We start from the raw sequence: 12,171 nt of genomic DNA, 5'->3' as shown, positions 1-12,171 counted from the left end.
AGCCCGTAATTCTCTTTGGAATACATTTCCCCACATATGGAACTTTTGAAACATATTTAAAACCTTGTTCTTGTTCACATTGTGACAATCTCACACAAATCGGATTGCACTAGAACAGGAGCAAAATCCACTCCCATTCTTAAATGTATGTGCCACAACAATTCAGCCAGCAGTTTGTCCTGTGTCTAACACAAGAGGACAACATTTTTAAAATAAAGAGTTACATGGAGCATTATTCAGAGAACAGAGCTCCTATGAACTTACAAATAAGCAGCAAGACAAATTAAGAACTGAAGGAAATTGAGAGGACTACTTGACTCACCTGGATGCTGGGCGGGGAACGATTTTTACGGGTGGTAGTGGTTGCCATCGTGGTTGTTGTTTCCATAACTGTAGTCGACATTTCCGGTGGCACCGATGTTGTGGGCGTTGTTCCTAAGATGGAAGGGACTTCCCCAACGAGTCGGACGCTTCCATTGATTTTAATGTTGGGGTTGTTCTCTGCCGCCATGTTCAGCACTTTCAGGCCATTGTAATAGAGCCCGGAGAGCTGGCCTTGGAAGAGACGCCCTCTGTCCTTCCCTCCTATGGCTATTTGCGCCTGGGTGTTGAAGATCGTTAACTGTCGTCCTAGTGAAGGGGGGTGAATAACATTATTGACAGACATTTCCTTCCATTTGCATACAACATTGAGCCCCGGCCCGAAGTGATGGACAAAGAAGTAGATTCATTCTTGGGAGTGTATATGATGACTGTAGAGAAACAGTATGGAAATGTGGTGCCTAAAAGTCATTAATAAGGATGATTAGCCTGGAAGTATGAATACCTGAAACTGAACCTTATACCTCAGCATCCACTCACACATCAAAACTCGGGAGAATCTTCAGAAATTTGAACTTGTTCTTTTAGGATTGGATGAATTTTAAACTAAAAATAGGACTTCAATGTGTGGCTATTTTTCTACTATCAATCCAGACTGCAGTACCTCTCAAGCTTTAGCCCATAAATAAACCTCCTTTGGACCAGCTAAAGCATTGGATTAACTCATAAAACCACTTTTAATAATGCCAAGGGTTGACTCAAAACAGTAAAACAGGTAAAAATAAAGTGAAATAAGAATAGGAGAGTTATGACAGGATCAGTCATGATTTTTCACCTGTAAACTTTGTGTTGTGAAGGCTTGCAAATCTAAACCCAAGAAAGAACAAACACAAATAATTCTGATGTCTCTGAAAGAGCAAAGCTTTTGAAATAGTGAGGATAACAGTGCTTCAGATGCTTTCACTCTTACAGACAGTGAAATTCAAATGTAAGCAGGATTATATAGTTTAGCTGAGGTCACATCTTGAGTATAAGAAGTCCAATATCATATGTAATAAAAATTATAATTATTAAAAATAAATCTAGTAACAATTGCCAATTCACCTAGTTCTGCAGGACACTTAGATCACATTCAGCCTGGACTGCTATATAAATACTGTTTATGTCCCAGGCTACACTATGCTGACCATGTCAAGAAATAAATTGCTTCACAAAGTGCAAAGGCAGTTCCTATAATTTCACTGTTCCTCAAAAGATTAGGGGCATGCCACCTGAAATCTGCTGAATTAACAGACAACTAGACTGGACATTGCAGTTTCAAGTCAAACATCATTTAAATATCTTGTGCTTTCCCATTTTTATGAAATTTGAAATCTGTTTTCCAATCCCATTCCCACTGCCCAGGTCTCACTTGACACTTTCTGTCTAGTCCAGCCTGATGAGAGGTGCAGAATGCCACCATGTAAGGAAAGCACAACCTATGATCCACTGCTCATTCCTTCAAAGCCAGTGGTTAGAGGAGATCAAAATACATGGGGGAGCTCACCAATTTTAGTCGTCGTGGCAGGTCTCGAAGTCAAGTGGTGATGCGGTGTAGCATCATCTTATGGTGACAGGATGGACCATGGGGAAGAGAATGGGGACAAGAGAAGAAATGTATCTGAAAGTAGTTCCTGTCCCCAGTGAGGGCCCTAGCTAACTAAGCAACAGTATATGGAGAGGTGTGACACACAGACATATGGAGGTGGGCTGCACATCCCTTGTGCTCCTCACTCTCAGGTATGTAAATGGAAAATCAGGATTTGGTCAGGGTGGAGTAAGTGCATTGATGAAGAAATGAGAAATAAAAATAGGGGATATCCTTCCCCTGGAAAGTGTTGAAACACCTGATGCAATGTTCTGCATCTCAGGAGGTTTTAACTTGCCAGAGGCAACATATGTCTATTAAAACATCAATAAACATGCACTGAAGCCACACATCCTAAGAATTTAAATAGAGCCTTTACTCTTGTCTATGACAAAAATAGGGCCCAGTAACAGACACTGATCCCTCTCAGCCCAGCTCCTGTCTGAATTAGAGGAAATGGCACTGTACACTGTAGACGGTCAAACTCCTATCCCATACCATGTCCTCAGAGCTTGCTTTTCTTTTCTGTCATGTTGTGCTTTGGATTTTATAAGGAATATGCTGAAAGAACTTTACTGTGCCGTTTTCCCTTCTCTGAATATGTTCTCTCCCTCTAGCACTACGGCTCTGTCCATATTGTCCCTGCCCCTACAAACCCAGACATGTCACTTGCTACTTTTCCCCTCTTCCCACCTCACTCATAGTAAGAGTGCCAAAGAGTAGAGGTAAGATGAGTAAAGAAGGGACTTATGAGTAAAGGGACTTAATTTTGAGATGTTATCCCTGAAAACAAATGGAAGATAACTGTCAGTTCAGTTTTCCATTTGCATTTCCATTCCTTTCTTCCCTTGAATTAGTTTAGTATCTCTTTTCATCTTTTGCCAAAGGGAAGAAGGTGGAAGGTGATAAAAAAGGAAAATTTTTTGCTGTTCCAGGTAGGAGAGCTCCCCAAACAAGGATAGGAGAAGGGTTCTCTCACTTTTACTGGAGGATTATGACTCAGCTCTAGATGTCAACTATTCTAACCCAAGACGATAACATAGCTTTACATATCAGTCATATCCCTTACATTATTTGCAAGAATGAATAGTAAGTATATTAAGCCTGAAAAAAGAGACTACGTCTCCAATTCTCGGCCTTCATCTGCATCTTCTAATGTTGAAAGAAAGTGTACACGAAGGAGATGACCCTTTTCCAAAAAAAAAAAAAAAAAAAAAAAGAAATTTGATTGTGTATTTTGGAGTCTTCACTCTCAAATGGTTTTCCATATCAGGAGATCAGGATTCATGCACTGCATCATATGGTTAATGCTGGAAACCACACTAGAAATGTGTTTGCTAAAAGAACAATCACTGGTTGCAGTCACCTGCTACCTGTAATTCCTCATTACTTGCTCTAAGATGGTGTACACACTCATGGTAAAGATAAAGACACCAGGGAAATGAATATGGGATAAGAAAAGTCTTTGGAGAAAATATACATTTCCTTCTGCCACCATATATCGATTCTGATCATTCTTTGAATGGAATTTAGCTGAAGCTTTACTTCCCCCAAGTAAAATTTAGCTGGCCACTGGATTGTTATGACGAACTATTTACATTAGTAAATTCTACTAGGTGCATAGTTTAATTTTGCAGTCCTTCTTTTTCACAGAGAACTCTTCCTACTGCGATATTAGTGTCATACTGAAGAAAAATTATGAGGTGTTTTGTAAGTATTATGAATAGTTCAGGTTCTTGTTTCTTTGTTCTCTCATAGTCTTCTTCATTTGAAAAACTGAATTCTAATTAATAATAGCACAGAGAAATCCAAAGTGTAACTTTACTGTAGCACTATAAGCGATTTTGGGCCTGATTTTGCAAATCCCAATTCATACTAATGATACGTGCTTCAAAAGTACAGTCATTTACATCAAGGACACTTTACAGGTAAGAAAGATTTGAATAATTAAGTACTTCTGGGATCAATCCTTTTGATGCAATGCTTCTGGGTCTCTATTAGCTCAACCAATTGCAGAACAGGTAAAATCTGTGCCTTAGCAGACACCAAATATTCTGCTAAGGAAATCTGCTGGATTTAGGACTACTGAAGTTGAACAATTTAAGACTAACACTTCTTTTTATATTCACATACATGATCTCAATGAAGTTAATAGCATTTAATATTTTGTTTATAACTCATGCAATTCCAGACTGTAAACCTGGGTTCTTAAAATTATTTTAAACCTATTTATATAATTTAAAAGCCCTTCAAAGCCAAGAGTGATGCCACTTCAGAAAGATAATGTGTTATATTTGTTTTCCAAGAATGAACTATTTCATTATTATGAATAACATAGCAATACCAAAGAAAGACCAAATCCATAGCATTCAAAAATGTCAATCAAAAAATGTTTCATCTTACCTCACCCAAGCCAAGAACTCACATGGGCAAGACAGCTATTCTAGATGCTGAATCTTTGATGAATCTATTCCTACAACCATCAGTTTGTTTTGTTCCATTTTGATACAAAGCTACCCTTTTACTCACCATCTTTAGAAAGTCTTCTGACAGAAGGTTTCCATGTCATATTAATTGTTAGATGGATGACCAGATGTATGAGCAGGCTGATGAACAGCTACATAAACTAGTCATTCTTATATTTTTTTAAATTTGAATGTTACCTGAGTTGCTGAAAATGTCTGTCTATTGGAATGAAGGAACCAAGTCATATTGTCTCAGGTGTTACACTGCACAATGTCATTCCCTGACACATAGTGGAAAGATTTAATTTCCTTTCACTTTAGTAAAAACATAGCTCTATCCTTCTAGCCTGACCACATCCAGTGCTTTAAGAATGCCTGAAGACTCAAATATCGTCTCTTTTAGACTCTAGTGCATGTGTGATTGTCTTTTAACAAAGCATCAATATCCACAAAAGGTAGACTTCAGTTCAAAACTTCAGAATGGATTACAAATGAAAGTATCTTGGCATGCTTTTAAGCTCAAACTTGTAGAGGCTGTGGCACAAAGTAAAAGATTTTGTGGAAAACCAAAAAGGAAAAAACAAAAAACCAACAAACCCACAATGAAACCAAAAGAAAAAAAAAGATGGGTTTCTCAAGCACATGAATTGCATAAAGGAATTAGACATGCATCTGTTATAACAAAATTGAGGCAATCATTGTCTTTAGTGTTAAAGGGACTTTAGCAATTCAGACTTACCAAAATTATTCTCTTTTTAGTGTTAAACTTTATTTATCTATTTTAGTTTGATCTTGTAAACTAATAGGGCAACCCTCTGAGACTCAATAAGCATTTTCTGTTTATTGTTATCTTCAAATTTATTTACAATTTAGCTGAATTAACTGTTTATGACATACTGGTGGTAAAAAAAAAATCTATTTTGGTTATGCAAATATTTTTGCCTTACTTTCATTAGTACTTTAGCTTTAAACATTACACCTTTGTAGAACAAACCTGAAAAGTGAGCAACACTGCCAGCTCTTGTTGAAGTTAATAGGAACTGAGTGTGCACAAAATTTTGCAGCATAGAGCCCTTCACATGAAAATATTTTGACTGGATTTAGCCACATCCTTCCTGACCTTAATTCATACTGGATAAATCAATTTGTTAATTCAGCTGAGGTTAGAAATTTGAAACAGAACATAAATTATATTTTTTCAGTCCTACAAGAGACTGGTTTTCCTTTCTGGAAAATACGTTAACAACCACAGTCTAAATCAGCACAGAAAATGCAAGACCTGAGTTCAAAGGTCACCCCCTTTTATTAGCAGTACTTTCATAAATGGAAACAAGAGAAGATTGTGTTCTGCTTTGTCTAGATTTCAAGGCAATGAGTTAGTTAGAATGTTTTTTTTAATACCACATTTACTAATAGAAGGAGAAGATCTTCCTGACATAAACTCCTCTTAATTACCAAGAGCCTATTTCAAGCCCTACTGAAATCAGCAAGATATTCTGTTACCTTCAACAGACTTTAAAATGGTTTCTACATCCAAGATATTCTTTTTTCCTTCTCCAAATGCCTTACAAAAAAAAAAAAAATTACTGTTCTGACACAAGTCCCATTTCAAAAGGCCATGGACTGTATACAGAACTTTTATGCAAGCCATCTGGACTTATTCATGTTAACACGTTTTTTTGTTGAACTGAGGCCAATTACTTCAGGCAAACCCACAAGACTAAGTGGCACTGCCTTAGACTAAGAATTTGATCCATATTTTGGATAAATATAATTTGAGAGTTCAACCTGTACTCTAGACATAGCATAAAAGCAACAGAACAATCATTTTCTCTGTCTCCCTCTCTGTAATTTAAATGAAAATGTTAAAAAATGTTTTCTTTACAACATTTTTAAAAATCATTTAATTATCTTAATATAATAAGGAAATACATAGCCATAGTGGCTAATCAGACTCATGAGAAAATAAAACAACTTAAAGGAAGTATTTTAACAAGTAGATTTGAAAATCTTTTAAGAAAACTTCAATAAAAAAGATATAAATGTAGTTCAAGCCCAAATTAAAATAGGAAAATCATGCAGTGGTTAAATTGCCATAATACATGTTGTTGCTCTTCACTCTTCTTCATTTGGCTTTTTTTTTTTTAAGAAATAATTTCCTGAATTTTTGCTTGTTTGTCATTACTATTGCAGCAAGCTTAGAATTTCGTCCCTTTAACTGCATTTTAATAGCAATGTATTATAGCATGATTTATCAACATATGGCAGGTGGAAGCTGACACAAATTATAATGAAAATTAAAACAGTCATTTATGCAGCAGGCGATTATCATTTAAGAAACATTTATTTGCAGGCTTTAAAAATGAGACTTTAGAATCAAATGGGTTTAAAATGAAAGTTTTAATGACTGTTACCTTTTTCCTGCAGCCACTCCTCTACAGGCCGGTTATATTTGAAGGGGATTTTCTGTTTTACCATTTGGAACCGTTCACTATCAGTGTTGCCTTTAAAGTTTAAAAAACAGCTTAAAAACAATCTGTAAAGTCAATGAAATAGTTAAAACATCCTAGATTTTTTGTTTTTTTTATGACCTTATTTAGCTATAGATAAATAAGTGCGCATGTATGTACATATATATATGTGTATATATACATATTTGAAAAGAGAGAGATTTATCTTTAGTAGAGTGGAGAATAGTTATACATCCAATTGCCTGAGGTTCTGGAAGGTCAAAGAAACTAAAGCCTACAAAAAAAGATAACTCAGATTCTCCTCAGAGTATTTGTTTATCCAAATTGGTTAGAAGGCATGTGCAATTTGTCTGCAATGTGAGACCTTGAGTGAACTCAGTGCCATGATTTAAAACATTTTGATCAGACTCTGGATCAGATGTCATATGGACATGGCACAATATATCAGTCACATAAGCACATAGTAGTAATTTGAATAACATTCTTGCACTGGTAAAAGACCAGTGTTAGGACTAGAAACCCAGTAAATAGAAAAAAAAAAGAAAGGAAAAAAATATAAGAAATCGATGACAAAGTATCTAATAGAATTAGTTTAAAAAAAAATCCAAACACCTAAGAATGGAAAGATAAACAGGAAAAAAGAGAAATAAAATTTGACAAGAGGAAGAACTGTTAATTAAGGATACATGAAAATTCTGTTCAGTTACCAAAGACTTGGGCCTCTTGCCAGAATAAAACAAACACTTAGAAACTAATTTAAATAAAAGCAGAAATAATTAGCCAAAGTGTAAATTCTGGCAATTACAGTTCCATTGTTCCATGCTGATGGATAATAGAATCATCCATTAAACTGTGCTTTGGTGGAAAGCTCCTATTACTTGCACAGCACAGAGAGGAGCAGGATTCACACAAAGCCTCTGTCCAAATTCCCTAGCTACTGGAAAACTGAACAGGTCAGATGGAACCTCTAGTAGAAAGGAGCAGTTCAATTTGATGGTGTTAGGAATGACAGTGAACAAGTGCCATCATTCTGTTTTTTCATTTTCTTTAGCTAGAGTCACTTTCTGATTAATTCTAACTTTTGCTTTAAGTATTATTTCTACAAAAACTCTTCAGACAGGCATAAGAGAAGTGCTTTTTTTACATGCAACATTATAATATTGTAGAAAAAGGATTAAGCCCACAACTTACTGAAGTAATGCTACCATAAACAGACGCTCAGTATATCAGTTGTGCTCCAGTATGTGTTTTGAATAAATGGTGGTTGAAGTCAGCAACTGCCCTGCAGAATTTGCAGTATTGCCCTTAAAGTCCCATGTATAAATATCCTAATGGGGCTTCATATTTATTTGGCTTTCTGAAACAGAAGCTGTAATCTTTTTCCAGTGTAAAGAGACACGAATGAAAAAAAGCATAACTAAAAACTAAATAATATGAGTCCAGCCAGTCAAGAGCAGACACTGTCATACTGCAAGGAATATGACTGGTGAATCTCACGTGTTTGATCATCCTTATTGAAGCTCCAAAATGCTGCCAGTCTGTGTGAGGTACTTGCTGACCAGAGCTGGGCTCTCCAGCAGCACCTTGGAACTGCTGACTTTCTGCTGCACATGAGAAGCACTATAGGAACACACCAGATACAGTCCCACAAGGATTCATATGAACTAATCTTAATTTGTAAAAATCATCATCTATATCACTGTAAGCTCAGCTGTAAGGAAAACAGCAATTTTGCATTTGGGCTAATATCTCCAACTATAGCGATGCACATTTAGGAGCCTTGCTGCTCATTTGGGGTACACAGTAAAAAAGTAAAAGTATTTAAGAACAACTTTATGGCCCAATTACTTCCTAATTTCCTGAAAAGGCAGATAACTTTTTACTTTCCATATTATATATTCATTGTGAAAAATTGCTATTTGCCATTGTAGAAATATCTAATTAAGCACCAGCTGACACAAATTATTGCTCCAGTTTCTTTGTTGCACCTCAGATGCCTGACATATACAGTTGGTAACTCAGATAAACTAGAAGGAAAAGGTAAAATTGAAAACACTCAGTTATCTGTCAAGTTATATTTAACAATGTACTGTGGTGACTTGGAGTCATTCACAGTCATGAAGTTACATTTAAGCAAATTCTTAGTTCTCCTAATTCATATCAGCACCACCAAAAAGTCAATTCTATACTTCTATGAATACATGTTCCTAAACAGAAAATTTGAACCATGTTCAATCCAGGAACCAAGAAAAAACTGATAAAGAGGAGCTGAGTTAATATAAACAAAAACAAAGAGAAAACTCTATCTAAAGCTAAAGAGATGGTAATATTAACAAAACAATTATATTTGATCTGTTTATTAATAATAAACTGAAATGTCAGCTTCCTTTCTTGCAAATTTTGCCATTCATTTAAGCATAGGTGCAGCTTACAGGACATGGAAGCAGACCATTGGTTTGGGGAAAACAAATAAAATAAAGCCAAGCTCACTACAAAAACAATTTATTTTTTAAGATCAGTTATCAAGACATTCAGCTTAGGCCTTTTCTCAACACATTAATCCATGCCCACCAAAACAGACAAATTGCATAAATGCAATCATAAAAATTCTGCATCGCCTTTAGGATTATATTTTAGTGCCTAATATTTTTTTTTTGCATGTAGGGAAAGAGCACTGTGTTCTGAAAAATCCTCAGGAGGCACTTTAATGGTACTTAAAGACCTAAATTTCTCTCTCAACTCAGACTTGAACCTTTAAAAAGAGGCTGCTACTCCATCTATATTTCATGTGATAGAGATAGACACAGTTTTGATAGAAATGGGGGTTATTCCCCATTTTATAGAGTACATTCTGAGCTAGAAATACTAGTTAAATTTGTTGATATTATCATGTTGATGGGCAGGCACATTTTCTATAGCCCCAAAGAAATTCTATAACACCATTTACAAGCAAAAAGAAACTCCACTGTCTTCATATCGGTATGCACGTAGAAAAGTAACATTTTACTGGTGGCAATGAGATCTTTTTCAGAATGAAGACAGTTCAGAGGAACACTAGAGTCAGCCAGGGGCTGACATGGAGTTCTTCTTCCTCTGTGTGAAAGGCTGACTGCAGAAAAGAAAAAAACGTGGTGAATTGAAATTCCTCAGAAACAGGGTGTCTGACAAGAGCAGGACAAGACTGAGGTAAAAGAAGGAAGTGGGACAATCAAAAAGACATGATGATGAAAAATGGGTTTCTTATAGTTCTAGACCTTCAAGAAAGCCAGAAATGACAACTATTCCCCACCACATCTTTAAAAACTTTTTTTTAATCGAGTTTAATTTAATTTTATTATGTTATTATTATGCAGATCTATTGAGCAAGATTAAAATATGTAAAAAATTATACCTTTAAAAATGATGAAAAATTGGAAGGCATTAGAAAATTCAAATAGGTTTATATTGCAACATTAGTATCTATTATCTGTTGGTTTGTTTTTAAATTTTATTTCAGACATAACTAAGAATGATTTTTAAAAACATGTGCATGAGAATGTGTTCACTCCTGTACTCCATTACAATAGTGAGATAAAGAATAACTTTTTCATTGTTAAGTGCTTAGAATAGCCATTAAATAGAACCAATAGAACCACACAATTACTAAATTAATACTGACTTGGAGTTGTGCTTTAAAAACTAAACACAACATTTGATATGAGAGCTTGAAAAGGAAATATCATGGTTTGCAACACGAAGTAACATAAGTTTGGCATGAAGAGAGCTTTTTGAACTTCTGACAGCTGAGGCATGATGTGATTAAAGGTGTTTCTCATACTCCTCCATTCACAGAAATTTTCATTAACCATCCTTTTGTGACCTCAATGTAATTTCTTTCTATAGCTGAATGATTCACACAAACAACCCTTTCATGTAACTAATGCAGATTCTCTCTTTTTTTTCTTTTGAGTCCAGCTTTGATTCCAAGCTGTTCTTCAGAAAAGAATACACAGGATAGAGTGATTTAAATTTTCAGAAAATACTCCTAATCAGATAATTCTTCTGCATTCAGAATCAATGTGGGTCTCAAAGGTTGCAGGACATAGATTTTAATAGTAACATTTTGTTGATTAGTTTTGCTACTTGTGATTTACTAAATATTTTCCTCCTACAGTTTCTAGCTGCTTAAGTGATTCAAGGACCAATAGGAATGACTAATTTTAAATAAATTTCCTCTTTTTTCCTTCAACGTAATAAATTCCTGTATGTCAATATGACTTAGAGCTGCTTAACAACTTAGCTTCTTATAAAGAACTGTGCTTCATAAACACATTATTTTACCTATTTTTATTCCTTTTTCATGTAAAAATTCTAAAGCCAGCTGTGAATACTAGGATTAAAAGAAGTCTTTTGTCCCATTTAGGACTTATATGTACAATTAAAGAAATTCTGCTGCATGTCCTAAGTTTTTCAACAAACTGGTAAACAATCAGACTTTTGTGACCAGGAGGATTTTAACAGTAATATCTTGAAATCTTCTAGATTCTTGAATCTCATTTAACCAGAATACTCTAAATATTTCAAATACCATGGACATTGCTAAAGACCAAATACTTTGGAAAGGAATATGGCAGAAGTGTCTATATTTTTTTTTTTGTTTTTTTGGTTTGTCCCTCTTTTTCCAAAGGAAATGTGTAATCCAGTAATAAAAATAATAGCCTACTGGTGAAATATGATCGGTTGACAGCATTCTGTCTTTTTTTCTGAAGCCCTCAGTATCCCTGCACTACAGACTACACTGATAAATAGATCAGATTCACTTTGAACTTTAGCTTTTGATAATCTTCAATTTAGATAAAACTAAAATGGGAAAAAAATCAAAATTATTTGCTTGTGCCAATCACTACTGGCAGTTTGCACAGGAAATACTTTTTATGCAGTGTGAGAGTCCAAGGGACACAGTTTAAATTTGCTCATGGGCAAAGCAGAATTTTCTTCCAAAACCTTTCAGTGCTGGAAGATATTATTCTTTTCTGCTGCTCCTTTAAGAAAACAAACAACCTTTATTGTATTAAGCTTTTTTCTAAAACAAAATGGAATGTTAAGCCAAAGAAAGTACAAGAACAATTGAAACTCTGAAAAATCTTGCTTCTTGGCCTAGACCAATCATAATGATTGACTATCTCTAAGGTATGAAAAAAAAAACCTGAAAGGTTCCAGCAAATTGCACTGGGCAGAAAGAAAGTACTTGCTTTTAGGTGGAATATTAATCCATCCTGATGTGCTGTCAAATCTGTGAAGATGCTGA

The 12,171-nt window shown here is 35.1% G+C and overlaps 1 protein-coding gene across 25 annotated transcripts in view; it reads right to left on the bottom strand.

Annotated features, from left to right (window-relative positions):
- NRXN3 (neurexin 3) overlaps window positions 1-12,171 on the bottom strand; it is a 963,701-nt gene that overhangs the window by 106,183 nt on the left and 845,347 nt on the right. For 14 of the 25 annotated variants that reach the window (XM_085582217.1, XM_021542849.4, XM_085582229.1 and 11 more), the window contains 3 exons: window positions 6,828-6,917; window positions 1,868-1,924; window positions 323-630 (listed from right to left, as the gene is read on the bottom strand). In XM_085582217.1, the coding sequence (XP_085438343.1) occupies window positions 323-630; window positions 1,868-1,924; window positions 6,828-6,917 (455 nt within the window). The remainder of the gene's footprint in view (window positions 1-322; window positions 631-1,867; window positions 1,925-6,827; window positions 6,918-12,171) is intronic. The other 11 variants (XM_085582222.1, XM_077784015.2, XM_085582233.1 and 8 more) reach the window with 2 other exon arrangements.

Source organism: Lonchura striata, chromosome 5 (genome assembly GCF_050655825.1).
Source record: "Lonchura striata isolate lonStrDom1 chromosome 5, ASM5065582v1, whole genome shotgun sequence".
Taxonomy (NCBI): domain Eukaryota; kingdom Metazoa; phylum Chordata; class Aves; order Passeriformes; family Estrildidae; genus Lonchura; species Lonchura striata.
This window is presented reverse-complemented; position numbering and strand designations above follow the sequence as displayed.